Source organism: Mixia osmundae, assembly GCF_000708205.1.
Source record: "Mixia osmundae IAM 14324 unplaced genomic scaffold scaffold_6, whole genome shotgun sequence".
In the NCBI taxonomy this organism is placed as follows: domain Eukaryota; kingdom Fungi; phylum Basidiomycota; class Mixiomycetes; order Mixiales; family Mixiaceae; genus Mixia; species Mixia osmundae.
In genome coordinates, this window is record NW_014575558.1 from 462947 (window position 1) to 486420 (window position 23474).

At 54.7% G+C, this 23474-nt stretch overlaps 14 protein-coding genes across 14 annotated transcripts; 8 read left to right on the top strand and 6 right to left on the bottom strand.

Annotated features, from left to right (window-relative positions):
• Positions 1 to 209: 209 nt before the first annotated feature.
• Positions 210 to 503, bottom strand: L969DRAFT_94993 (uncharacterized protein; the record flags this gene model as incomplete). The annotated part of the gene is made up of 2 exons (XM_014711928.1): positions 210 to 449; positions 489 to 503. The coding sequence occupies 2 exons, from the start codon at positions 501 to 503 to the stop codon at positions 210 to 212; spliced, it is 255 nt and encodes an 84-aa protein (XP_014567414.1).
• On the top strand, positions 211 to 1749 carry L969DRAFT_88149 (uncharacterized protein). Its single transcript, XM_014711929.1, has 2 exons — positions 211 to 957; positions 1013 to 1749. The coding sequence occupies exons 1-2, from the start codon at positions 596 to 598 to the stop codon at positions 1497 to 1499; spliced, it is 849 nt and encodes a 282-aa protein (XP_014567415.1). The 5' UTR covers positions 211 to 595; the 3' UTR covers positions 1500 to 1749.
• Positions 1428 to 4923, bottom strand: L969DRAFT_491908 (uncharacterized protein). Its single transcript, XM_014711930.1, has 3 exons — positions 4432 to 4923; positions 1839 to 4373; positions 1428 to 1788 (listed from the first exon to the last, which is right to left on the bottom strand). Exons 1-3 carry the CDS (start codon positions 4663 to 4665, stop codon positions 1630 to 1632), a joined length of 2928 nt encoding a protein of 975 aa, XP_014567416.1. The 5' UTR covers positions 4666 to 4923; the 3' UTR covers positions 1428 to 1629.
• L969DRAFT_50568 (uncharacterized protein) lies at positions 4757 to 6199 on the top strand (the record flags this gene model as incomplete). Its single annotated transcript, XM_014711931.1, has 3 exons — positions 4757 to 5293; positions 5347 to 5409; positions 5459 to 6199. The coding sequence occupies 3 exons, from the start codon at positions 4757 to 4759 to the stop codon at positions 6197 to 6199; spliced, it is 1341 nt and encodes a 446-aa protein (XP_014567417.1).
• Positions 6200 to 6230: 31 nt separating this feature from the next.
• On the bottom strand, positions 6231 to 6937 carry L969DRAFT_94997 (uncharacterized protein; the record flags this gene model as incomplete). The annotated part of the gene is made up of 3 exons (XM_014711932.1): positions 6231 to 6275; positions 6325 to 6613; positions 6666 to 6937. The coding sequence occupies 3 exons, from the start codon at positions 6935 to 6937 to the stop codon at positions 6231 to 6233; spliced, it is 606 nt and encodes a 201-aa protein (XP_014567418.1).
• Positions 6938 to 7043: 106 nt separating this feature from the next.
• L969DRAFT_491835 (uncharacterized protein) lies at positions 7044 to 8112 on the top strand. Its single transcript, XM_014711933.1, has 5 exons — positions 7044 to 7330; positions 7383 to 7441; positions 7500 to 7648; positions 7696 to 7718; positions 7768 to 8112. Exons 1-5 carry the CDS (start codon positions 7147 to 7149, stop codon positions 7968 to 7970), a joined length of 618 nt encoding a protein of 205 aa, XP_014567419.1. The 5' UTR covers positions 7044 to 7146; the 3' UTR covers positions 7971 to 8112.
• Positions 7937 to 9511, bottom strand: L969DRAFT_88157 (uncharacterized protein). The gene is made up of 6 exons (XM_014711934.1): positions 9332 to 9511; positions 9203 to 9274; positions 8508 to 9143; positions 8377 to 8458; positions 8220 to 8325; positions 7937 to 8170 (listed from the first exon to the last, which is right to left on the bottom strand). The coding sequence occupies exons 1-6, from the start codon at positions 9444 to 9446 to the stop codon at positions 8138 to 8140; spliced, it is 1044 nt and encodes a 347-aa protein (XP_014567420.1). The 5' UTR covers positions 9447 to 9511; the 3' UTR covers positions 7937 to 8137.
• Positions 9512 to 9626: 115 nt separating this feature from the next.
• Positions 9627 to 10163, top strand: L969DRAFT_49754 (uncharacterized protein; the record flags this gene model as incomplete). The annotated part of the gene is made up of 2 exons (XM_014711935.1): positions 9627 to 9693; positions 9745 to 10163. 2 exons carry the CDS (start codon positions 9627 to 9629, stop codon positions 10161 to 10163), a joined length of 486 nt encoding a protein of 161 aa, XP_014567421.1.
• L969DRAFT_492076 (uncharacterized protein) lies at positions 10115 to 10924 on the top strand. The gene is made up of 4 exons (XM_014711936.1): positions 10115 to 10499; positions 10547 to 10630; positions 10678 to 10786; positions 10834 to 10924. Exons 1-4 carry the CDS (start codon positions 10295 to 10297, stop codon positions 10904 to 10906), a joined length of 471 nt encoding a protein of 156 aa, XP_014567422.1. The 5' UTR covers positions 10115 to 10294; the 3' UTR covers positions 10907 to 10924.
• An 18-nt stretch (positions 10925 to 10942) lies between these two features.
• Positions 10943 to 14722, bottom strand: L969DRAFT_95002 (uncharacterized protein; the record flags this gene model as incomplete). Its single annotated transcript, XM_014711937.1, has 6 exons — positions 10943 to 12001; positions 12049 to 13557; positions 13605 to 13905; positions 13962 to 14178; positions 14229 to 14396; positions 14449 to 14722. The coding sequence occupies 6 exons, from the start codon at positions 14720 to 14722 to the stop codon at positions 10943 to 10945; spliced, it is 3528 nt and encodes a 1175-aa protein (XP_014567423.1).
• A 173-nt stretch (positions 14723 to 14895) lies between these two features.
• On the top strand, positions 14896 to 16215 carry L969DRAFT_88159 (uncharacterized protein). The gene has a single exon (XM_014711938.1). It carries the CDS (start codon positions 14956 to 14958, stop codon positions 16156 to 16158), a length of 1203 nt encoding a protein of 400 aa, XP_014567424.1. The 5' UTR covers positions 14896 to 14955; the 3' UTR covers positions 16159 to 16215.
• Positions 16216 to 16238: 23 nt separating this feature from the next.
• Positions 16239 to 18517, bottom strand: L969DRAFT_95004 (uncharacterized protein; the record flags this gene model as incomplete). Its single annotated transcript, XM_014711939.1, has 3 exons — positions 16239 to 16814; positions 16868 to 17293; positions 17342 to 18517. 3 exons carry the CDS (start codon positions 18515 to 18517, stop codon positions 16239 to 16241), a joined length of 2178 nt encoding a protein of 725 aa, XP_014567425.1.
• Positions 18518 to 18719: 202 nt separating this feature from the next.
• On the top strand, positions 18720 to 19474 carry L969DRAFT_50428 (uncharacterized protein; the record flags this gene model as incomplete). The annotated part of the gene is made up of 2 exons (XM_014711940.1): positions 18720 to 18808; positions 18856 to 19474. 2 exons carry the CDS (start codon positions 18720 to 18722, stop codon positions 19472 to 19474), a joined length of 708 nt encoding a protein of 235 aa, XP_014567426.1.
• Positions 19475 to 19584: 110 nt separating this feature from the next.
• On the top strand, positions 19585 to 23447 carry L969DRAFT_95006 (uncharacterized protein; the record flags this gene model as incomplete). Its single annotated transcript, XM_014711941.1, has 17 exons — positions 19585 to 19731; positions 19779 to 19896; positions 19944 to 20078; positions 20133 to 20244; positions 20599 to 20791; positions 20840 to 20957; positions 21007 to 21141; positions 21191 to 21297; positions 21663 to 21857; positions 21904 to 22021; positions 22071 to 22205; positions 22253 to 22309; positions 22425 to 22625; positions 22788 to 22897; positions 22946 to 23063; positions 23112 to 23246; positions 23293 to 23447. 17 exons carry the CDS (start codon positions 19585 to 19587, stop codon positions 23445 to 23447), a joined length of 2289 nt encoding a protein of 762 aa, XP_014567427.1.
• Positions 23448 to 23474: the final 27 nt, after the last annotated feature.

Below are 23474 nucleotides of genomic sequence, written 5' to 3' on the forward strand. Positions count from 1 at the left end.
CGAAGTGTGACGCCGAATGACACGTCAACCCCGTCAAGCATCACCCAAACATTTGACGTGCTATCAGTTGTTGCTGCTTTCAAAAATCATTTGACGCGTACAGGATGACGCGCCTTTTCGAAATTGCCATGCGCGGCGAAGCGGTGGCTCATCAGATGCTCTCCTGTTCCGGCCAGTATGCACACGCGGCCAGCTCAGGATCCATCAAGTCAGATGCCGAAGCAGGGCATGATCAGATGGCCAGCCTCTTGGGCTACGCTCTGTGGGGTCGTCATGATTGCGCTGGATGGCGTGGCTCGAGCTCGGCTCAGCAATTGAGCTGCTAAGGCCTCGCGAAGGAAAGTCTCGCTAGTCATATCGTTCAATATCGCTTGTCGACCCAGATCGTTGGGCTTGTACAGATCGCTCCTGGCAGTCTTAAGCAGCGACAGGGGGAATATGCCAGCATCCTAGACGATACACGGCACATAACTCACTCACTCACTCACTAACTCGCTCGACATTGCTGGCGACACCCACAGAGCTCGACTAGGAGCACCTTCTGACGATCCTACTTCTCCGACAGCATAGCCAGACCAAGACAAACAGCGACGACATGGGCAGAAAGGGCAGGACAAGTCTCGTTCTGGCAGCCGCTACTCTCCTCGCATCCTCAACTTCAAGTGTAGAAGCCGTCGCAGCACCTGATCTATCGTCATCGACGACCACAAGGAGCAACCACCTCGTCGAAAGAGCCTCAGTCTTGTCAGTCTACTGCGCCGGCACGTCACTGTTCACGCCTTGCCCTGCGCCAACGAATGGCGTCGCCTACTGCACACTGGCACTCAAGTGCGCCTTCAGCTGTAACACCGGATATACGGTCTCTGGATCCTCCTGCGTCCTCGCTGCCTCGAGTAAGGCGAAAGCTCGCAAGAAACGTGATCTAGCAAAGGAGACACTCTGCCCTACAGGCGAAAGGCAAGTCGAACACTGGTGCTGTGCCAGGTACATCGCTGATAGATTGACAAATCAGTGCATGTCCGATCGCAGGCTCACATACATACCAATTCGCTTCAGTATTCTTAGACAAGCTCGATTCGACCTCCGCCATGAGTATAGGCGACGGACTCGCATGGGAGTGTATCGATCCCACTTCTCAGATCGATTCGTGCGGCGGGTGCGCAGCGAGGGGCGAAGGCACAGACTGCACGAGCATACCTCACAGCAGAGGTGTCGGATGCCATAAAGGCACATGCACCGTCTTTAGCTGCGTAGACGGCTTCTCGCCCTCTGCCAATGCCACCGCTTGTCAGCCCATCCATCTCTTCAACAGTCAAGGCATACATGCACATCCACATGCGAGCGGCCATGGACACAACCATAGCAACACGCACCGGCGGCGATCTGCGCACGCACACGCGCACAGCGGAGGACATCGACAACTGGCGCAAGCGTATCATGTACAAACATCGAGATCATCTGGGCATCACTCGCATCACGCCCGCGGACATTCTCGATAGCCTTCATTAGTCACTATAGACGTTGTCATTGCCTTCATTGCACCTCACGCCATTCGATGTAGGCTTGCGCCTCAGATCTTTCATGACTCGTTAGATTAGTACATTGTGTATGGATACAGGTCACTCTGCTTCACTCTTGCGACTGTGGCAGCAGGTCTATCGTCTTCTGTCCAGGTCTTTGGCTAGATTTCACCGCGTTCTCGAACGAGTCCATGATTTGATGAAGGCCTGCCACTTCGTCTGCAGGCAGGAGCGCGTGATCGGCAAGATGTGTTTCGATCAGGTTGTCCTGTACTAGAACGTGAGCCCAGTCCATCGAGCTTTCGCGTAACGACTGGCCTTGAACGCGGCAACATTGACCGCATAACCATGAAGATCGTCACGAGCGCGCATGAGCTTCAGGTGTGCTGCTCGGACTGTCAAAATTGACGTCTGCGTAAGCTGCATGTCGCGGTTGAGTTGCTTCGCCTTGTAGGTGTCATATTCGACCACCCTGCGCCAAAGTGGGCGATCCTCAATCTCTTTGGACAGCATGCGATCGCCTCGATAAAGGTAGCCTTTGACCGTTTGCGCAACGTCGGAAGCTTCATCGATGATGGGGATGGCCGAATCTATTTGGTTGACGATGCTTCCGGTTGTGTAAGAAATTCGATCGAAAAGTGAATCGAGCTGCTTCGTCATGTCGTCTACCGTGTAAGCACTACCAGACTCGATCCCTTTGATCGTACTCTCGATACGCCTGAATTCGTAGACAATGGTTCCAAAGTCTGTCAGAGCTTTGGCTTGTATGATGGTCAGGCTCGTCTTTATATCACGCATCAAATTTCCGAGCTGCAGCAAGCATAGCGAAATCTCATCGCTATCCGGTAGGTATACCGCTGCAGTGATAGCGGCACCCAATTCCCACAAGCTTCCCGGTGTGTGAGCATAGCGGGTACACATGTGCTTGGAAACATACGAAGCATAATGTAGCTCATTCGAGCTGACGAGCGCATCGGCGACGGTATTGAATGTGTCGCGAGCGGCGCGCGCTTGTCCTGATATGCGGTGTGTCATGATGCCTAGGCCTTTGCGACCGGATGATCGCGAGCACCTCTGCCCAGTGGTGTAGCATGCGACGCTATCGATAGTCGATCTGACCACTGAGCCCTCCAAGAGCGTGATATTGCCATTTCGCAATCGCACGCGGTGCTGCTGGCCCATAGCCAGGAGCATGGATGACGTGGTAGCGACTGCGCCGGAGATGGACGACAGCGTGACGAGTGGGTGCGTGGCTCCGCTGCTGACCAGCGAGAGGGCTCGCATGGGCGCCGTGCTGAGGAAGACTGATAATGCTGAACGTAGGATGAATATGTATCCCGCTGCTAATATGACCAGACCGAGCAAGACCATAGCAAGTGTCGACTGTAGGGGCGAGAGCAGGAGCAAGATGATGCGTCCTATAAATGAACCTGCCACCTCAAAGGGAAATGCAGCTGCTTTCCCGAGCGTATCGGCTAGATGAGACTGAGTGGACGAATGTCGAGAGCGTTTCGAACGAGGCGAGCTGCCCGGTGTCGGCATTACGACTGGTATGACAGGATCATGAGACTCTCCGCTCTGGCTCGAGATGCTCTGAGCTTCAGAATGAATAGATGGTAAATTGGTTCGGCCAAGGATAGAGCGTCTCTTGTGTGGGCGTGCCGTCATCATACTGACCCGACCATTACCCGAGGAGCTCGACTTTACACTTTTGCGCGTACGTTGACGAGCCTGCTCGCGGTATTCGGGTCGGATGAGAGACTCGGAGACATCAGAGAAGACACTGCGTGCGTCTGGAAAGCGATCCCGGTCGTCTCCCGCGCGAGGCGGCGAACGAATCACACTCGCCTGAGCTGAAGAATCTGCAAATGCTTGGACATAGCCGATGATGGGATTTGACAAGTCCGTACCGTCGTCAGCCTCGAGCTTTGAACGCAAAGAGGCGAGCAAAGATAGGTCGGCCAGATTAGCGGGAGCTTTTGGCTCGGGGACATGGGCAACAGAGACGTCAGGTGACATGACGAATTGTCTGCCGATCTCGTCTTGTCTGAACATGGCAAGAGCCTGGGCAAGATTGCGCGAGACCGCATCTCGATCGGGCTGTCGTGCTGTCAAGACCGACTCGAGCGCTTGTTTGCGTTCGTGCAGAGTCTTTGGCTGGTGCGTAGCCAATAGCGACGTCGGCGCAGACGGACTCGTGCCTTCAGCTGGAGGCACAGAAGTATGAGCAGGCGTCACAACAGGGACGGGTTGGATCTCTGCCGGGCCCGAGAGGTTTGACAGTTCGAGCGATTGTACCAAACGATCGTGTAGCTCCTCACTGGTCTCCTCTCCGCCGCTCAGAGCATCAATACCACCGGCGCTGGGACCCGGCGAGAAACTGTTGAGTGAGGCCGAGTCGTACGACACGCCATCAAAGTGGGCGTCCGTGTCATCGCTACAGAGTGAGCCTGTCTGGTTTGCTGTGCGCATAGGCGGTGTATGCATAAGCGAATCGTCAGAATTGTGCGGTCGGTGGATTGGTAGAGAGGCATGGTCTGAGTCGCCTGCGCCGGCTGCCGAACTAGAGGATGGCGTTGGTGCAAGTGCGCCAGGCATATCGTGACTGTCGAGTGCGAGCGCCTCTTGCAATCTCTGAGCAAGATCAGGGCTGTCCTCGTGCGCACTGTCTGACATGACGAATACTGACGCCGAACGAGTGTAAGGAGCGGCAAATGAGCCTGCTGGAGTGAAGCGAGATTTAGATTGACTGGTCGCACTCGTCCCCTGGGCGGGCAGGCTTGGTATGATGAGTGGTGGAGCCCTGGAGGGTGTCTTTGATCCCTTGTGAGGCCTGGGCGCCGGTGTGAGTATCTACTGACCTAGACCAAGTCAGCAAATTGGCCGCATTGTCGAGTTCGCATGTGCATACATTCGAGGGACGTGCCGACGTCTCTGAGCTCCGACGCTTGATCGTAGGCCCAGACTCGGTGCGAATGGGTCGAGTGAGACGTCTGCGATTGATTTCGGAGGGACGAGCGGGGGTATAGCTCTTGCTTGGCTGCCGGTCAACCCCTCTCGAGGGGCTGCTGAAGCTGTCCAAGTCGCGCGCGGTGACATCTTTTCGACTGTCTGGATGCATGCTGGCAGCCTCCCGTGCGCTCATACGGCCTCAGATCCTTGCCCTGACAACTTCGGTAGTATCGTGTTCATCTCAGCTCGACAGACACACCTTGTCCAGCCCGGTAGGCGCAAGAATGGCCAGTCATGTCTCGACGCATGAACCAAGGCGATCTGTCACTCCCGGCAGTCCACGCAGCGCCAAACGTATCAAACTGGACGCACGAGATGTCATCACATCGTCGGTCCCATCATCAGAAGCGTCGAGCATCAAGACGAGATCGACCTCAGCATCGTCTGTACCCTCTGATAGTGCGCGAGTCAACTATCGCAACGGACTCCATCTGGCGCCCATGGTACGATGTGGCACCCTGCCCACACGTCTACTAGCGCTTCACTACGGCGCCAACCTCGTCTGGGGTCCGGAGATCATCGACAGGGCGATGATGGGTAGCACGCGCACCGAAGTACCGCTGCCAGAGTCTGCACGAGCACATGGTGGCAAGCTGATCAAGTTTATGAAGAACGGTCGCTCGGTCTTTGAGACACACTCGATCGAGAAGTCAAGGTTGATCTACCAGATCGGCTCGTCGAATGCTCAGCAGGCTGTCCAAGCCGCACTGCTCGTACAGCAGGATGTCGCAGGCATTGATCTCAACTGCGGCTGCCCCAAGGTGCGATATATTGTGCGCAGTTACCATGTTTGCGCTTATCAAGTTCATAACAGGATTTCTCGACCAAAGGTGGCATGGGCGCGGCTTTGCTGTCGACGCCAGACTTGCTATGCTCGGTAAGCTTAGCCATCACGCAATAAGATTTGACGCCAAGTCCGCGTACAGATCCTTGAAGCGCTCGTGGAAGCAGTAGATGTTCCGGTATCGTGCAAGATCAGGCTTCTGCCCACACAAGAGGATACCCTTGCGCTTGTCGAGAAGATATCCAGGACGGGTATCGCTTGTCTGACAGTCCACTGCCGCACAAAGGACATGCGCGATCGTGAGCACGCCCTTCACGACCGTCTGCGCGATATTGTCGAGCTCGTCGAAGCAAGGGGGATTCCCGTCATTGCGAATGGAGACTGTTTCGGTGCGCACGATGTCGAGAAGATCAAGAGCATCACCGGTGTCTCTTCGATTATGATTGCTCGCGGAGCCGAAGCCAACCCGTCTTGCTTTCGCTCGTCAGGTCTCGCGGAACCCGTGTCTGAGATCATACCGCTGTATCTCAAGATTGCCCTTGCAGTCGACAATCACTTCAGCAACACAAAGTACTGTCTGCAATGTGGCTCGCTGGCCGACAAACACATGACGCCCGGTGGATCCAAGCCCACCACATCCAAACAACTATCTGCGCTCAAACAGTCTATGAGCTCGGCAAAGACGTATGCTGACTTTTGCAAGCTCTTTGATGTAGACGAAGCAGCCGCTCGATTGGAGACTGTGGAAGACATCCTGCCAGACCTGCTCGAACTCGAGGGGCGCAGGGCTCAGAGCGACGATCGCAAGGGCTTGCAGCAGATCGAGGCAATTCTCGATGAAAGCGCGACCGCTGCTTCAAGTGCTGAAGTTGCTGCCGCTTAGACTGGCTTGCTGTTGTGAACCATGCATGGCTTTATAGATCGTCCACGGATGACTTGACTTGCGCATACTCGACGTCCTATAGCCAGGCGTAAGCCCGGTGCGACACCTGAACGGGCGGTACATACGCCGAGAACCCAGGCAAGCACAGCCTGAGTTGCGACGGGTGCCGTGCCTCGGTAGAGCCCATCGATACGTTCGCACTGCAGACACAGCCTCGCTAAGGAGCTGATGCTCATGTTGGTGCTCATGCGGTTCTCTGTAGCTTGCACGCGATCCCTCAAGAAAGCAAGTGTCGTTCTGTGGGGCTCCGCGCCGGTCACGAGGGCCAGATCGGCCAAATGGGCTCTTAGCTCAGTCAATGATGGCGTGGGATAGAGTCTCGGTTGTGATCGTTGGTAGGCGAGAAGACAAAGACTGAGGTCGAGCGCATAAGCGCCATTCGTGTGTTGAGCCGTTCAAAACTCACTCGTTGATGGCTTGGGGCTGTATGAAGACGCGAATATCCCGCCGACGCTCAAAGTCGTGTTGGTCTTGCTTCTGCTGTAGCTGACGTACGAGTGCATACAAGTCTGCAAGCTGCAGTGACTCATCGAGACCATGGGCGTGCGCGATTTGTTGAGGCTCTTTGGATGGGTGCACTGACGCGGCGTGACGCTGTCGCTTCTGACTGAGCTCGTCTGGCTCCATGCCATCGTCGGGCTGCTGACGTCGGAGGCCCGATCGCTCATAGAGCGACATCATGGCTCAGAGCCAGCCTGGCGTCGAGACGAGTCAAGTCGAAAGAGCGCGCCTCGTTCGAAGTCGACGTGCCGTGGGGGTGCCGAATGACCGGCGAATCCTTGACTCTACAAGCACTACAAGTCCACGCTCGAGCCCTCAAGTCACAACGTTGATTCCGACGAAGTCCCACGTACAGCCAAAGATCAATTCTGCGCAATATCGACGAGATGCTCGACATCGCCAAGCTCGCCTTGCTCTGTCTTTCGTTTGCACCCCTTGCACTTTCTGTAGCACTGTCTTGGCCCTTGCCACTGGAAGAAGCAACGATGATCTATCGTCTTCAATTGCGCTACTACGCAGCCTGCCATCATCAAGTCAATTTTGCGGTGGCAGACGAAGAGCCTGCTCCTTGTACGGCTCACGCTTGCAGTCGTTGCATACCACGCTGAAGGAGCCATTTCAGCTGCGATCAGCTTCATTCTGGTTCGTATGAAGGGCTCAGCCGATATCATCACGACGTGGGCAAGCAAAAGAGCTTTCATTGCGTGTCGGAGTCCTCTCTGACTTTGAACGAGTGCAGACCCAGAAGAATGGGGTAGACGTGAGCAGATCGGATGAAGACCTACAGCAGAGAGAGATCAGACGTATCATCAGACTGACTATCGTTCGCGCTCCTACATCCGGTCCCGAATCGCTCAAACGATGTTGCAAGGTTACATTCCAATACAAGTGTGCCATCTTGCCTGCATCGACGCTCTTTCTGATCTGTACGTCAGCTTCGAAGCATGGGTCGTCCGACGTGAGCTCGGAATGGAATGGACGACTTTGCGATTGCTGACAGACTGCAGAGTACACGCTCCCGCGGTATCAGAGCGCTGTTCTGACTTGCTCAGTGAGCAACGAAGGCTGCACGCAAGCTATGCTCGATCCGTTCAAAGTCGTTCCAGACATGCCAACAGATTGTCCCTTCTTCACCATCGAGCGCAAAGACGTCAGTCCACCTCAATCCCACTTGCCAGTGCTCTGCAAGGGGTCCTCGTGCAATGCATGATCTGTGACTCTGCCAGGCCATACCAGCTGGTCTGCTTTGCAATACTTGCGGATGATACTGCATATCGCCTCAAAGTACGTGCACATCTGCCGCATGATAAGACAAGCATGCATGGAAAGTGATGACGATAGTGAGAGTGAGCCGCCACAGTGGGCTTTTCGTTGCGCTCAAGGCACGACGACGACATCGCCATTGCTGTCCTGAATTTCTTTGTTAGCCTAGTCGCAGCGAATTTGACGAGAAGCATACTTTGACGACGACGACATCGGTCGGAATCTCTTCTCCCGTGTCCATGAAGATGACGCTCGTCTGATCGAGCGGATCAGTCTTGACGCCTCTCTTCTCCATGAATGATCTGCACAGTCAGTCAGCCTGTGTCCCAAGATCGGTGAGCTGAGCGACTTGCCTCCCAAGAACAATAGGGAAATAGCTATTCTCGATGAGCATGACTTGCTGCTGGATGACTTTTGTGCCTACCTTGACAGGCCCTGTACCTACGATCAGCTCATGTGCCCAGTCGTTCATCAAAGGACTCACAGCTGCCAAGGTTAGTGATCCCGCTGAAGCCGTAGAAACCCGGCGCAGCATCTTTGGGAATGAAACCGTGTTGTTGAGCGAATTCGCGGGACATGTAGCAATTGCGATGTCCCGTCTTCATCATCATTCTCACATTCTCTACGGGTCCGATCGATCCGATGAACGTCCGCACGCCTCTGGAATTGTGAAAGGCCTCAAAGTCGCGCTTGTGCTGGGGAATGGGCTTGCCGTTCTTGTCCTTGTCGCCCAAGCCAGACTTGATGGCGAACGACTTGACACTGCGCGTCTTGGCGGTGCCGTTGAGAGAGGCTGCACCGTTCAGTGTCTCATTATCGCCCGATCCGTCCGGGTCCGCTCCCTCTGCGGAGGAAGCGATCAGGTGAATCGAGGTATCCTTGCTGGGCACGGTGTGGGGTGATCCCGAGTAGGAACGAGAAGAGATGGCGGAGGAGATCGAAGGCGCATAGCCAGAGTAAGCAGACTGGGCGTCGCCATCTGCTGACGAAGTGAGAGGACGGTGGCCGGGCAGGGGTGATCGGGTGGGCTGGGGTATGGCGTCGCCTGTCAAGAAAAGTGAAACTTCTTCGGGGGCTGTGGGCATGCCCGTTCGGAGCAAGAAGGTCTCATGGTCATCATCTGGAGCCGAACATCACCAGTGAGCTCGTGCCAACCTCACGGGACAACGAATGGCTGACCGTCGTCGAGCGTGTAGCGTACGCCGACCCATTCATACTTGACCTCCAAGGCTTCTGTCTCTGCTCTACCAGCTGGCGGTAGACTGATGGCCTTAGCCTACTTGAGCGCCAGACATAGCCCCGACGGACCAGGAAGTGAGAGCTTCTTGAGGATGCGGGCTTTGAGCGAGTGCAGCGATTCGCCGTCTCTCGGCTTGAGCACGAATGCGTTCAGGGCACCAGGCCTGATTGCTAAGAGGACCATGCTGTTGTCTGGACGACGACCAGCGGACGGATTAGCTAGCCAGGCTGGCTGGCTGGCTGGCGTGCCCAAAGCGGATAGCGCGCGTCTCCACACTGCGGGGATACTGTCGTCCGTGGCCTATTAATATTGACGCGTATCGTTCAAGAACTGATCATCGCTCACTTCCATCTTGACGCGAATATGGCTTCCTCTGGCGGGTCCGTGACGGAGGAAGAAGACGACGATGGTGCGCAGCTTGACTCCGAGAGTCAGTCAGACTCTCGACTGTATCTCACTGCCAATGACCGGAACTCTGCAGCGCAACATGATACTCCCCTGGCGACGAATAGCCAGTCTGCGAGCACTCGAATCAAGACAGAATCGCCCGATGTCCCTTCAGTAAACCCCGTCAGACAGAAGCTCGAGGAAGAAGATTCGGCGACTGAAGATGAAGCAGAGGAAGAGCCACAACCTGTCAAACTCGAAGAATCGCAGCGCAGTCCGTCGCAGCCAACTGCCCGTAACTCTCAGCCACTCCTCAGACCCGAAAGCCAGATAGTGAAATCTCTGCTCCCGGGAGGACAGGCGGGACAGTCGCCAACGCAGTTCAGAAAGCGCGAAAGGGCAAAACAGGAGCCTGATTGGGACAAGCTCGACGATCCTAACGACACGCCTGCAATCAGACGCCGCAAGACGCTCGAATGCATCCGCTGGAAACGCAACCAATTTGCTTCCTAGCCTCCGTTTACTCCCGCCACACTCCGAAAAGGATGCTCGCGACCGTAGAAGGAAAGCTCTGACGTGTCAGGCTACCACGTCGCCGGTTGCCATCATCTGGGAATCGCCGCCTGTTCTACAACAGCGAGAAAATGAAGTCCTTCGCATTGACGATCACTGCTCTTTGCGCGCTTTCATCGACTGTCGTCAATGCAGCAGCGCTCATGAAACGAACCTACCTCGAAAATAGCTCCTGCAAGATGCTTTGTACTGTGCCGAGCTCGCCAAACTTCCTCCTCACCTTCAACGCTCACTGGACCTCGGTCAACAACATTGCGCGCTTTACATACATCGATGGTACTGTCGCAAACTCATCTTGTGATCGCATTTTGACCCGGCAACAGGGTTCACTCCTGCGCCTGGCTCGTGGACGGGCGTGAATGGTCCCCTTCCTGGCGAAGCTGGCGTTTACTACACCAAAGTCAATGGTCAGTTGCCGCTCTACCGGCTTCAGTCCCGCTCATTTGGCTTACAGTGGGAGACGCAAACGGTCAATGGCAATTCACCTTTAGACTCGTCTACCGTCCTGCACACGACACTCTCCTGTTCGAGCTTATGTCAGACTCAAAAGTCGGACCGAATATGTGCGTTCTTGCCATGCTCAACTCCGCCTGGCTGACAGCAGCAACAGCGTGACCGATTGCGGTCTCGTTTGCAACAATATGGATATCAATAAGTACGTCGAGGGCGCAGCAGTGCCCTGAGCTGGACTCAATGCATGCTTATCTTACAACACATGACTACTCGCTGTCGCTGTCCACTATCTTCTGAGGCTTGCGCCTCATTGCTGGACGCTGTGGTGAAAGCGAGAGAGCGCGAGCAGACGATGGCATGCCATCTTCAGCATCGCTGCCGCTGCTTCCCACAGATCGCTTGCGACGCTTGCTGAGTTTGCGGATAGCCGGTGAGCTGCTTCTGCGCACGTCCTTTGATCTGACTGTAATCGGCGCAGATGGCTCAGGTGAGGACGGATGAGAGAGCGGCAGACTCGATGGCGGCGTCGAGCTGCTCGGATCAGTGTGCTTTGATGCAACGGGCGATTGACTGCTTTCGCTTCGATCGGTCAGCGCTACAGGCGCAGGCATAGGCTCGGCCGGCGGCTTGACGACTTTGAGCTGCTGTGACATCTGAGATATTGGCTGGACAGATCCACCCACGATACCGCCAGCGTCGCGCTTTCGCTTTGCCTCCGCTTCTTTGGCAAAGAAGTCGGCATATTGATCGAGTCCTTCTTCCTCGTCGCTCGAGGCAATAAATTGAGTTGATAAGTAAGCTTGGCGTTGCTCGTCTTGCTTCCGGGTGCGCTTGCGTGATGGTACTGGCTCCTCTTCGGACAGCTCAAGTCCGTCTGACCCGACACGAGCTCGTTTGGGCCGCTTTTTGGCTTGTTTTCGGACCAGCTCAGCTGCTGATTGGCCAGTGTTGGCATCGAGAGGATTGATGAGAAAGTCATCAATCATCCGCAGATCGGCTTCCATCTCCTTTGGCAATCGCCTGGCGGGCACCGTCCAGATGACAAACTTGTTGTGCTCGGGGATGCGAGATTCCCAAGAAATGAGTCTGAGCAACAACTGGAGTTGAGGATCTTTAGTTGCTGCCTTTTCTGTGTCGGCATCATCATATGGCACGTCATACGCCTGGAACGCCGCGAGAGCAGCTTCTGAGGGCTTGCTGGCGAGCTCATGACGTCGTTTCAGTTCCGCATCGTCAATATCTTCGGTGAGATCCATCTGCGTCTCTGGCGGCCCGTCGATCTCCTCGACAACCTCTTTGCGCGCTCTGAGGACAGTCCGTAATGTCTGCTTGATGTGTCAGACGTGATCGTGCTGCCGCAGACAAAGCTTACATCTTTGACCCAATCGAGCAGATACTCCTTATAAGCGTCGGCTAGCAGACTGATCGCGATACCCATCTGCTGAGTCTGGGTAAAGCCACGCTTGACGACCAGCTCTGCGGGCATCTTGAGCGCGCGAGTGGCAACCTCGTCGTCCGAATTGTCTTCATCCTCCTGAGCAAAGCCAGACTGCAAGCGCTTAACATCGCTCTTGCGATGGGGAAACAGCGCCTCGACGATAACCAGTGGAGCTTGCTGCGCTGCCTTGAAGAATCCGCGCAGCACAAATTCCACGAATTTGTAGAGATCGTTATATGAACGTGTACTTGGTAGGAGCTGTCGGTCGCTATGTATCTCTCCAAAGAGTGTAAGGGTGGAGATCTTCCAGAAGAGCGCAGCATTGTTGGCTTTTACTGCTTGCCGATGCATGAGGCCGACGATCCGCTTCATCTGCTCGTCGGATCTGAAGGTCTTGTAGCCTCGCAAGTAAGCTACACAGGTGTTCAAGGTCGCTTCCGTTGCAAAGCGGGCCTCGAATTGGGCAAAGTTGAAGGCATGCTCTGATTTCGATCTCGCGCCAGAATCGGGCCGCGAGTCTTCATCGTGACCGTCATCGGCAGCTTCACCAGCGGCACGTTTCTTCCTCTGAGCAATCTTCTTGCGTTTGCTGCGCACATACATGTGGGCAGTCGACTTGGAGTAGCGTTCGAGCGTACGCAGCATGGTGTACGCGAAGTGAATGACAGATTCGAGGTATTGAAGCGTATTGCGCTTGCCATATCGATCTACGACTGTGATAGCAGTCGCTAGAATCTCTTCCTCGTAATAGATCTTATCTTGCATGACTTGCGCCACATCACGGTGGTCTTCGTTCGACGAGGCGCTCAGCGACTCGAGCAGAAGCAGGATCTGAGTAAAGAGCTCGACTGCTCCTTGGACCTCGCTGTGTCTCACTGGCTTGTCGTCAAGACCTATCCGCATCCGCTTTGTAACAAGATTGACAGTGTCAATCTCTGTCATATCTGCCACAAGATCAAAGTCGTGACCTTGCTCGCTCGAAGGGTCAATGCCGGCTGCTTTCTCGCTGGCGATAAGCAACAAGAAGTATTCGAGAAAGAAGCGAGACAGGAAGAGGTAACGCAGATGATCTGCCTCGCGCACTTTCGGTCGTTCTGCTCGGATGTCGCCGCCGACGGATTCGAAGAAGTTATTGAAGCAGGATTCAATGAATTGCTGCGCGATCTGCTGCAGAGCCTTCAGCGCTTCGGGCGTGAGCTCTGTCGGCGTCGTCAGCTCGTCCTGGATTTTGAGAGGCTTTGCTTTGGTTTTCTTGACACGGTCGATGATCTTTGTAGGCGAGACATTCACAGCAGACTGTTTGTGGAGTGTATAGCTCCGCTCCGTCGTCCGCAGCGTCAGCGTCGTGCCGAATCTGTTGTGTCGGCTGGAGCCCTTTCGCTGATCGATCCGCTTGCGACTGTCCTCTGCCTCTAATAAGCTTTGCAAGCCTTTCGATGTTGACTGTTCTCGCCTGTCAGCCATCATAGCTACGCGTGCCTGCCACTTACCTTGTCGACGTCGCCGACGAGATCAGCAGGCTTGCAGCCGCGGAAGATCAAGTGAAAGATGTCAAGCACGACCAGATTCCACACTCTGAACTCGTTCCCCATGGAAAGGTGAGCGATATTGAGCAGAACTTGAAAGACTTCGTGTCGATTCATGGACTGTATCAACTCAGATTGTAGAGTCGAGTCTTGCACAGCCTGCGTTGACGTCGCGGCCGACCGCGGCCTATCTTTGATAGCTGCAAGGTTTCTGAAGATGTGAAGGACTAGAGTGATGATGTTTGCATCCTTCTCTGTTCGATCCCTGCCCCAAACCACAGCATGAGCACAACGTATATGTCCATGTTTTGTATCATTTGCCTTCGAGGTTTGGCGAGTGACGGCACGCAAAGCTTGAGAATAGTTTCGACGGCATTGGCCTTGAGTATGGCCGCCTTGTAGGTCAGCTGTATCCTCAGCAGGCTTGCAAAGTCGACTCGCGGCGCATCAGGTCCTCCTCTGATGGCAGCTTCCTCAGCAGCCTCTTTCAGCTCCTCTGCGACGTCGATAGGCCAAGTCATTGCACCAATGAGATCAGCTGCTCATACGAGTCAGTACGCGCATGAGGATGTGCCGAGGCAGACTGACCGCACGCAAGGGCAATCTTGTCGCCGCGAGGTCCTGTGCCAGCTTGCGACAGTAGGATAGGCAGGAGGTCTTTGGAGAGCACGCCCGTTTCAAAGCATAGTCGCGCGACCGTCCTGTCGTCGTCTTGGTCGTCCATGCGCCAGAAGCGCTTGAGGTCTTTGAGACATTCTGTGCGACGCAGCTCAGAGTCACACAGAGGTCGCAAGCTCCAGGAGCCTACTAAGACACTCGTCGCCCAGCTTGTACACGCTCACATACTCCCCAGACTCGGTCGTCTCTTCTTCGAAGCCACCCAAAGCTGAACAGATGGACACAATCGCCGGCTTGAAGAGCTCTCTGCGCGTAAGTGGCTCGCCGTCCTCGCCTTGCACCTGATCATCCTTGCGAGCTTGCCTGTCGTCCTTCTCATCGTCGCCATACTGAGTGAGCGTCTCCTCTTCCGACAGCGACTCGTATGGCTCCTCATCAATCTCGTCGACGTCGTATCTGCCCATAGCCAACAGCTGTGGAGCTCAGCGGAACAATGCTCGCTGTCAAGCGCGTGAACGCGATACGCGACACGCGGCAGCGCGGGCGAACTCAAATTTTTGGCGAAGACGATCGTCGGGCGATCACATGTCTCTGACCAGTTTGGGCCATCCGCTGTCCCGGCAGTCTAGCCGTCCAAGTCTTCGTTCCGTTTCATCCTGTTTCCGCTTGTGCTACCCTTGCTCAGCATCAGAACAAGATGATGCTCTTGCAACGCCTGACCGCTGCGGTCTTGACGTTCACCGCCATCGTCAATGCAGCCACGATACCGACAGGCACGCCCTATCGAGCCAACGGCTACATTGTCACGTTATCAAGCACGAGTCCACTTGCAGCCTTCATCACACAGCTCGAGAAGATTATCGCTCTGTTGCCCAATTCAGGCAAGATCACAGCCCAGTACGATCCGTCTATTCTTAATGGCTTCTCTGGTCAGTTCAGCGGTTCTGTGCTCAACTTTATCGCCTCTTCGCCTGCAGTCGCCAGCATCGAGATTGACGGTATCGCGCGAACGTCAGCCATCACTCAGCGCAACGCAGACTGGGCACTATCTCGTCTCGGGCAGAAGGCAAAGCTGGCTCAGCAGAACGATGCATTGACGAATTTCTCGTACACCTATAACGCCAGTAGTACATCAATGGCGACACCATGGATTTGGATCATCGATACTGGAGTCCGAACCACAGACACTGATTTCGGCGGCCGTGCAAAGTTCGTCACTCAATATGGAGGCTATAACCTCACAGACGGCAACGGTCATGGCACTCACTGTGCAGGCACGGCAGCTGGCACTCAGTGGGGCGTCGCCAAGTCTGCTCAAATCAGAGCGATCAAAGTACTGAGCGATAGCGGCTCAGGTGCGATCAGCGACATCATCTCGGGCATCAGTTACGTGGCACAGCAATACAAGGCTTCAAAAGCAAATCCGTATGTCATCAATCTATCCATCCAGGCCAGTGTCAGCACAGCTCTCAATAATGCCATCACACAAGCCATCATCGCCGGAGTGCATGTCGTTGTAGCGGCTGGGAATAGTGCGGCAGACGCTTGTCAATATTCGCCAGCGTCAGCTACTTATGCCATCACTGTCGCTGCCACAGACATCACAGACAGTCAGACTTACTACTCGAACTATGGCAAGTGTGTCGATCTCTTCGCGCCTGGCACAGACGTCACATCGACATGGTACACCAGCGACAATTCCACACAAGTGCTGAGTGGCACGAGCATGGCAACTCCTCATGTGGCAGGAATGGTAGCATATCTGCTGCAGCAGCCTGGCAGAAACGTATCCGTTGTGGCCATGCCCACGTTGCTGAAAAGCCTGAGCACAGCAGGCGCGGTGCAAGGCATCAGTCCGAATACTACGAACATCTTGCTACGAAATGGCAGTCCGTCTTAGTTCACATACGTATAGAGGGTGTAGGATAGGTCCGTGCATGCATAATTTATGATCATCACAACAAGCAGTCGGTGGCTGTCTCAGTACATGTGTCGTCTCCGCTCGTGCTTGACAAGACGGCGGAAACGGTCCTCGGCTTGCTGCTCGGCGCAGATGCCAAGGTGATGCAAGATCTGATCTTCCATGGCGCGCAGCACAGGCGTGCCTGCATAATGAACTGCATCGTGTGTGTCGCGCACAAAGGGTGCAGATAGCTTGAAGCCATCAATCGTGGTAATTCGGGTATTGCGAAGCAAGTCGCTGGCTAAGGCTGACCAATGTTGCATGCGGGGGTCAGTCCGCCAGAACTCTTGCATGATGCCTTTGGGTATGACGCGTCGTGCAGCAGGCGGCGTGAGCAGGATGAAAGATTGGTGAGAAGGGCTGCGCTCGATACGATCACGTAGGGTCGAATTGATAAAGTTGATCCATTGCGAAGTCTCAAGACGGATGTCGGCATTCGGATTGCCAGATTGGTGCGCGCCAACGCTCAAAACGATGTGATGATATTTGTCGTCATCTGGCCTCTTGCGCAACAAGAAAGAGGCAAGCTCTGGCTCGAAGAAAAAGTCGATCTGAAGTCTCTCGGCAATGAATTTCTTCACGCTGCCTTTGACCTGCATCCTCCGCCCATTCAGCAATAGCATGCGAGCAGAGAAGTAAGACACACGTAGACGGGCTCCGAACCATTCAGTCTTGCGACAAGTCCATCGTAGATGTAGCGGGCATGGGAATCGCCAATAAAGGCGATACGCCTCCGGCCAGGTTGCGTAGTGGACAGCGCACCAGGCCGCAAGCATCGCGAGCGCTTGAGATTTAGCTGATCAGTAGCGGGATCGAGGCGACATGTCCGAGGTCGCCATGCATAGGTTGGGCCGCCGCCTGTCGTCGGCAAATAGGTGCCTTCTATGTCGCTGCCTCTTTTGCATAGCGGCAGATCTGGCGACTTGAAGTTGCCTCGTGGTGACACGGAGACGCGCTCAGACGTGCATGAGCGCGCGCATAGCTCTTTCGGCAGCGGATAAGGCCCGTCTAGCAATGAGCTGTTGTATAGAGCAAATGTGGGCTTTGCCGTAGATAAAAACGCCATGTGATCCTGCAAAAGACCCTCAGAACGAGCGCGGATGAGACGTGGTATGCTTACAGTGTACTGCCATCTAATATCTTTGATTGTGAGCGCGCCAGCATTGCTCAGGCCAGTCTCGGTCAGCGAGTATTCGTAGCGGCATTGGCCCAAGTAATGTGGTCGCGTGAGGACTACTCGTTCAGCACCATCAATGACGATCTCGAAAGCGTCCGGTCCGTAATGCTGTGCGACGAGTTGATCGCTTGCATGGACTAGGCTAGCGTCCGGTTTGACGCTACATCGAGACGGGTTCAGTGCCCGTTGAGTACGAGCTTTGCTATTCGTATCTGTAAGTACCCCTGGCCCGCTTTGCTGGAACAAGGCCGTCTTTTCCCATCCGCCGAGATCTTGCGAGACAGCTGAGATTAAGAAATTGCCTGTGTTGCAATGCCCGCCATCGGGCGTGTCTGGTACGTAGCAGAATTGGACTCGCCAGAGGTGCGGCAATGCAGAGGGTATGTCGATACATTGACGTCCTTTTGCGGAAAGCACAAGAGTCTCTCGTGAGCGAGCAAGAGAGTGAGCACACTTTCGCCCTCGAGAAGATGATTGGAGCACGACTTGTGCGGCGTCTTGTGGCGCGGGTATAGGTACGGGTGAGTTGATGGCGGTGAAGCCGACATAGAGAGGGTTACTCATCATGAGCTCCCCCAGATGATGCCTTATGTGTGCACGTCGAGGTTCCCCGGCTGCGCCGAGGATCAGCAAGCCTAGCGCGATTGCGCCTATGATGAAACGAGTGGCGGCGACGCAAGTACGCCTTCGAGTAGGCGCTCGGCTCGAGAGAATGTTGGCTTGTGGCGCCGGAAAGCGATATATCTCCTCATACTGTTTCCTCTCGGACCACGTCGAGACCGGCGGCAGAGTCAGACCCTCTACGTGGGGCGTTTGGTCGCCGGCCAAGCGGTGAAGGAATGTGGAAAGCTGCGCAATGCTCGACGTTGCTCTCCTATGTCTGCTGATCTTGTTTCTGTCATCGTGATACGACTCATCATGTCGCTTCATGCGCCTCTGCGTGTCCGGCGTAAAACTTGACTCTCGACTGAGCTGAGGTCGATTTACGCCGCTCCCACCAAAGTCAAAAGGTCTCGTGACGGCGAATGTAGAGCGCAGCGGCGATGTCGTGTTGCTCGTTCCACTGGCGCTGGTACTCGCGGTAGCATGACGCTGCCGCGCGGGCGTTGTGGTGCTCATGTGTGCTGAATCGATCGCTCGACGAGCCTTTGAGCCCAGCCGAAAAGGAAGGACGCGATCGCGGACGCGTCTGGCAAAGTGGGGCAGTACCCCGCTTTACCGCGAGAGTCTATTCGAAAAAGAAATCATGTTTGACCTAGCGACACGTCATAGTCAGACCCCGGGCAAGTCGACAACACACGCAACTGTACACAAACCATCGATGGACAACATCCCCGCCATTGTCACGCATGCAATATCGTTAGGCTGCGTCACGCAAGCCTTCAGCGCTTTGTATGAGCCGTCACCGTTGTCAGTCGTACGTTCCGCGGGCATGCCGTCGATTGACGCGAGAGCAGATCCGACTTTGCCGCGAAACAGTATGGCGGCCAGTCTGTCTATCTCACCGTCGTTGGCCTCGCGATCACTTGGATCTACTTTGCACTGGCACTTCATCGCGACTTCACAGACAGCCGCGCCGCAGAGATTAATGCACAAGCATTTGGAGCCGTGGCCGTTCCATTAGAGACGCTCATATCTATCCTGTACTGGGGCATCAAGACGGCCAAACCGGAACTGATGATCCCACCGATAGAAGCACTCGTTCTTCCCATCAAGCTCGATCTTGCGCTCCACCTCATGCCCGTCGTCCTGCTCTGGTTCGATTTTCTGGTCTTCCAGCCCCCCTTCAACAAGAGCTTGCGACCAGACTACATCGCCGGCCTCGGTCTGCTAGCCTACTGCACTCATATTGAGATTGCTGCAGTCAAAAATGGACGCCTGCCATACCCGTTCCTCCGCTTGGAAGCACCTTTTGAGCGATTGGCGATCTACGTCGCTTCTGCCGGCCTCTTTGTGGTCCTCTTCAAGCTCATCAACGGCTTACACGTACAAGTCGATCGACTACTAGACCGAAAGACAGTTGAAGCTGAACAATATGCCGAGGGCGAAGTAGACATTATGGACAAACAAAAGTGAAACATTGCACGCAAACTTGCACCCGTTTGACTTTGTCCGACTGGTCGGTGCCTTCTCATCTGACTCGCCTCGCTCCCCAGCTTTCCGTTTGACTCGCATAACACGCAATCATGTTGCTTACCTGGCTTGCTTTGATCGCTTCTGTAGCCGCTCAGGCTGTCCAGCTTACCGATTTGCCCAATTGTTCCATCCAAATATCGTTTCAAGGCAAGATTTGGGGCGCGCAATTTTCCATGCAGTGGGATCCCAAGACTGGCGTAACCTTTGCTGTCTAGCCTCAAGCAACGCTGATCTGGCGTACTAGGCCCTTCTCGCCACGCCTTACAACTCATTCATAGACGACCCGGCTGCTTGCTGCGAGAACATTGTCAATATCGGCACAGAGTTCTTGGACGTCACTTACGAGAACGATCGCGTACTTCGTCAGTTTTGCGGTCTCGTGCGACCGCGCAAGCTGAGATCGCAGCAGTCGGAGGCCAATTCGACGGTCAGCCGATGATGGTACAAATTTCCTTGTTCAAGCATCACGGAGATACTCTGCCGCGCGTGTTCTATATTTTCAAGCTCTCGTATGCTGGCAATGCGTACATAGATAACACCCAATGTGAGCCGGATTCAGCTTTTGACAGACCTCATCGTTTGGTTGACTGTTCGGCAGACACGACGGGCATGGCCTGTGCTCCTGCTGGCACAAACTCGGGCGTCCATGGTGTCGGTATCTGGCAGCCCAAGGACTTTGGTTGCACCTGGCAGATGGATCCGACTGTGGAGTGCGCCACCTCTGCTCCAGCTCAGTAGCTGCTCTTCCTCGGATCCGTCTGTGCATGCATGGAGCTTTACAACGTGACAACACTAGGCGTTACCGGCAGCGATTTTCGGCATGGTTACCTCACTACATTCCAGCAGACGAGATGCAATACTTTCCCTGGTGGCTGCAATCGCGGCCTCGTATTGCGCATCACTGTGACACTCCAATTGACTTTTGACATACATGCTGCTCGTCTACATCCTGCAACTGGCCATCGATTAGCGGCACGTCTGAAACCGACGGAGCTTTGTACCGTTTGACCCTTCCCTTTCGTGCTGTGCTGTCCCTTCTCCTGCGCTGACTGACACTCCATCAGCACCGATACCAACACTCACCGCGCAACACCACAAAGCATGCACAGCGGTTTCGTACTGACTTTGCTGGCCATGCTAGGCTTCAGCACCATCTGGGCAGTCCAGCTCACTGACCTGCCAAATTGCTCGATCCAAACTTCCTTCCAGGGCAAGCTTTGGGCCGCACAGTTCTCTATCCAATGGGGCTCGAATGGTGTATGAATCAATGTGATCAGCTCCTCCAAGTCTTACAGATTTCTACAGAAACTTGTTGCCACGCCATACAACTCTTTTCTGGACGTACCCGCACTTTGCTGCGCTTCCTATCGCGATCAGGCTGCCGAGTTCCTCGGTGTTGACTACGAGGACGACCGTGTCGTTTGTGAGCCTCAGACAGGCATTCGTTCTGCAAGATTCTAACGCACGATTAGTCCACGGCCAATTCGAGGGTCAGCTGCTCGTCATCCAGATCGCAATGCTCAAACATCCCGGCTCAACCCTGCCGGCCGTGTTCTACATCTTCCGCATGTCGTACGGCTCAGATGAATACTTTGCACAGAGTGACTGTATGGTTTTGCCATCATGTTGCTCTGACGTGACTGATTTACCAAACAGACTCGACCGGCATGGCTTGCGCTCCAGCTGGCGTAAATTCTGGAGTACGCGGCGTGGGCGTCCGGCAGCCAAAGGATTATGGCTGCAATTGGATCAACAATCCCGTTGTCGACTGCGCCACTACTAATCCAGGCCCGTAGCTGTGTTGCCTCAACCTGCCGTGTATGCATGTACAGTCGCAACGCATCAAGCTAGCCGTGCACGTCACCACGAGAGTTCAGCATGACCGAGCAGCCTGACTGTCTCGCAAGACACGACTCGTAGCAGACGTCTATTCTGACATTCGCGATCACATAATCACAATGCATCCACGCCGCCAACCCTCACCTTCTAAAGTCTCGTGCGCATCCGCTTACCCGCATCGTTATGTCTTTTCGTCTGCCATACGATCCAGAGGGATCAGTCGCCGAGCTGAGGGATTGTTTCGGCGTTCGAGCTTCCGTTCGTTTCATGATCTCCTATTGCTCGCAAGTACGGTTGCCCAACAATACAACCACGTCTCGCAAACAAGATGCAGATCGTGCGCCTACTAGCTTCGCTGGCTGTGCTCGCTCGCAGCTCCGTCTGGGCCCTCGAGCTCAAGGATCTGCCAAACTGCTCAATCAAAGTCTCGTTCGAAGGCAAGTCGTGGGGTGCGCAATTTTCGATGCAATGGGACACAACGGGAGTATGTCCTCATGCCATCACCTCCTCGGAGCTGATCGGTGCAGCAGAACCTCGTCAACACGCCGTACAACTCGTTCTTGGATCTGCCAGGCGAGTGCTGTACCTCCGTCCGCAGCAACACCATGCGATTCCTAGGCGTTCACTACGAGGAGGATCGCGTCATCTGTAAGTCTGCAACAGCTCGCAATCTACGCTTAGTCTTAAGCACGCCCAGTCCATGGTCAATTTGAGGGTCAGGTGCTCATCATTGATATGGCAATGCTCAAGCACCCCGGATCTACCTTGCCTGCCGTGTTCTATATCTACCGCCTGTCTTACGGCCCAGATGTTTACATTGCCCATACAGACTGTACGCTTTTGCTTCGTATGACACGATCATCGCTGATGCCTTGATAGACTCAACCGGCATGTCGTGTGCTCCGGCTGGCCAGGACTCTGGCCTGCACGGCGTTGGTGTTTGGCAGCCAAAGGACTATGGCTGCAAGTGGATGTTCAATCCCCTCACCGACTGCTCTACCGCGTAGTCTCAGCCACGACCCTGACCCTCGATAGCTCTTGGTCATGACAGACATGCATCAAGGTGCACTTGCCAACATCTTGTCACCTTCGGCCGCGCTGAGCCTCAGACGCGATAATGCCGTGATGACATGCCGCCCTGCCGGCCGTTCACATGCTTCGCATCCCTACGATACTTCATTCCAAAGTTATGAGGCTCAGCACTATCTCAAGGAACTTCGCAAGGCTGCTATTGAGCGGCTTTGTCGAAGCAGTCAGCCAGAATGTCCGCGACACGAGAAGTCACCGCGTCATCCCTTACCTGTTTCCACTCCGGATTGTGCTTGCCTTTCTTGGCTAGGACAGCCAACCACAGATCAGCGAATGATGCGCAAGATGTTTCCAATGGGTCTGCTTACGATTGCGTCTCTCTCAGCTGTCAAAGCCGTGCAGCTCACCGATTTGCCTAATTGTTCGATCCAAATAGCCTACAAAGGCATGACGTTTGGCGCCCAATTCTCGATGCAATGGAATCCTGCGAACGGCGTATGCGCCCCCAAGAGAGCGATTCGTGCATACTGAGAGGTACAATAGGATCTTCTGACCACGCCGTACAATTCATTCCTCGACCAGCCCGGCATGTGCTGTCATTCTGTTCACAATGAGCCCAATCGCTTCTTGGGCACCGTTTATCAAGTGGATCACGTCCTTCGTATGCCATCGGCTCACTTGGGATCGCTCGTACTGAGCGTAAGCGCAGTCCGTGGCCAGTTCCAGGGAAAGCCCCTCATGGCCAACATCGCAATGGCCAAAACCCCTGGCAGCACTTTGCCCAGCATGTATTACCTCTACCAGTTCTCGTACGCAGGAGAGAGCTACATCAGCAATACGGAATGTAAGCCCATTCTTGAATGCGTCACACTCTGCTCAGGTCGCGACAGACACAACGGGAATGGCCTGCGCTCCTGCTGGCGTAAGTTCTGGCGTGCATGGCGTAGGTGTCTGGCAGCCGAAAGACTATCATTGCCAATGGAGCGATGACCCAATGATCGAATGCGCTAATGGTCCTTCTGAAGATCACGATGGACCGGAATAGTTCACTGCAACGAGTCGAGATGCATTG

Excerpts from the sequence above, each read along its gene's own strand:
- L969DRAFT_491835 (XM_014711933.1), top strand. The coding sequence starts at position 7,147 with ATGCTCGACATCGCCAAGCTCGCCTTGCTCTGTCTTTCGTTTGCACCC. Across the intron at positions 7,442-7,499 it reads CCGATATCATCACGACGTGG|ACCCAGAAGAATGGGGTAGA; the intron begins GCAAGCAAAAGA and ends GAACGAGTGCAG. Across the intron at positions 7,719-7,767 it reads CGAAGCATGGGTCGTCCGAC|AGTACACGCTCCCGCGGTAT; the intron begins GTGAGCTCGGAA and ends GACAGACTGCAG.
- L969DRAFT_88157 (XM_014711934.1), bottom strand. The coding sequence starts at position 9,446 with ATGGTCCTCTTAGCAATCAGGCCTGGTGCCCTGAACGCATTCGTGCTC. Across the intron at positions 9,275-9,331 it reads CAAGAAGCTCTCACTTCCTG|CTGGTAGAGCAGAGACAGAA; the intron begins GTCCGTCGGGGC and ends GTCTACCGCCAG. Across the intron at positions 8,459-8,507 it reads GATCACTAACCTTGGCAGCT|GGCCTGTCAAGGTAGGCACA; the intron begins GTGAGTCCTTTG and ends TCGTAGGTACAG.
- L969DRAFT_88149 (XM_014711929.1), top strand. The coding sequence starts at position 596 with ATGGGCAGAAAGGGCAGGACAAGTCTCGTTCTGGCAGCCGCTACTCTC. Across the intron at positions 958-1,012 it reads CTCTGCCCTACAGGCGAAAG|TGCATGTCCGATCGCAGGCT; the intron begins GCAAGTCGAACA and ends TTGACAAATCAG.
- L969DRAFT_491908 (XM_014711930.1), bottom strand. The coding sequence starts at position 4,665 with ATGAGCGCACGGGAGGCTGCCAGCATGCATCCAGACAGTCGAAAAGAT. Across the intron at positions 4,374-4,431 it reads CGTCGGCACGTCCCTCGAAT|ATACTCACACCGGCGCCCAG; the intron begins GTATGCACATGC and ends CTAGGTCAGTAG. Across the intron at positions 1,789-1,838 it reads TCAATGTTGCCGCGTTCAAG|GACAACCTGATCGAAACACA; the intron begins GCCAGTCGTTAC and ends GTTCTAGTACAG.
- L969DRAFT_88159 (XM_014711938.1), top strand. The coding sequence starts at position 14,956 with ATGATGCTCTTGCAACGCCTGACCGCTGCGGTCTTGACGTTCACCGCC.
- L969DRAFT_492076 (XM_014711936.1), top strand. The coding sequence starts at position 10,295 with ATGAAGTCCTTCGCATTGACGATCACTGCTCTTTGCGCGCTTTCATCG. Across the intron at positions 10,631-10,677 it reads TTACTACACCAAAGTCAATG|TGGGAGACGCAAACGGTCAA; the intron begins GTCAGTTGCCGC and ends TTTGGCTTACAG. Across the intron at positions 10,787-10,833 it reads TCAAAAGTCGGACCGAATAT|CGTGACCGATTGCGGTCTCG; the intron begins GTGCGTTCTTGC and ends CAGCAGCAACAG.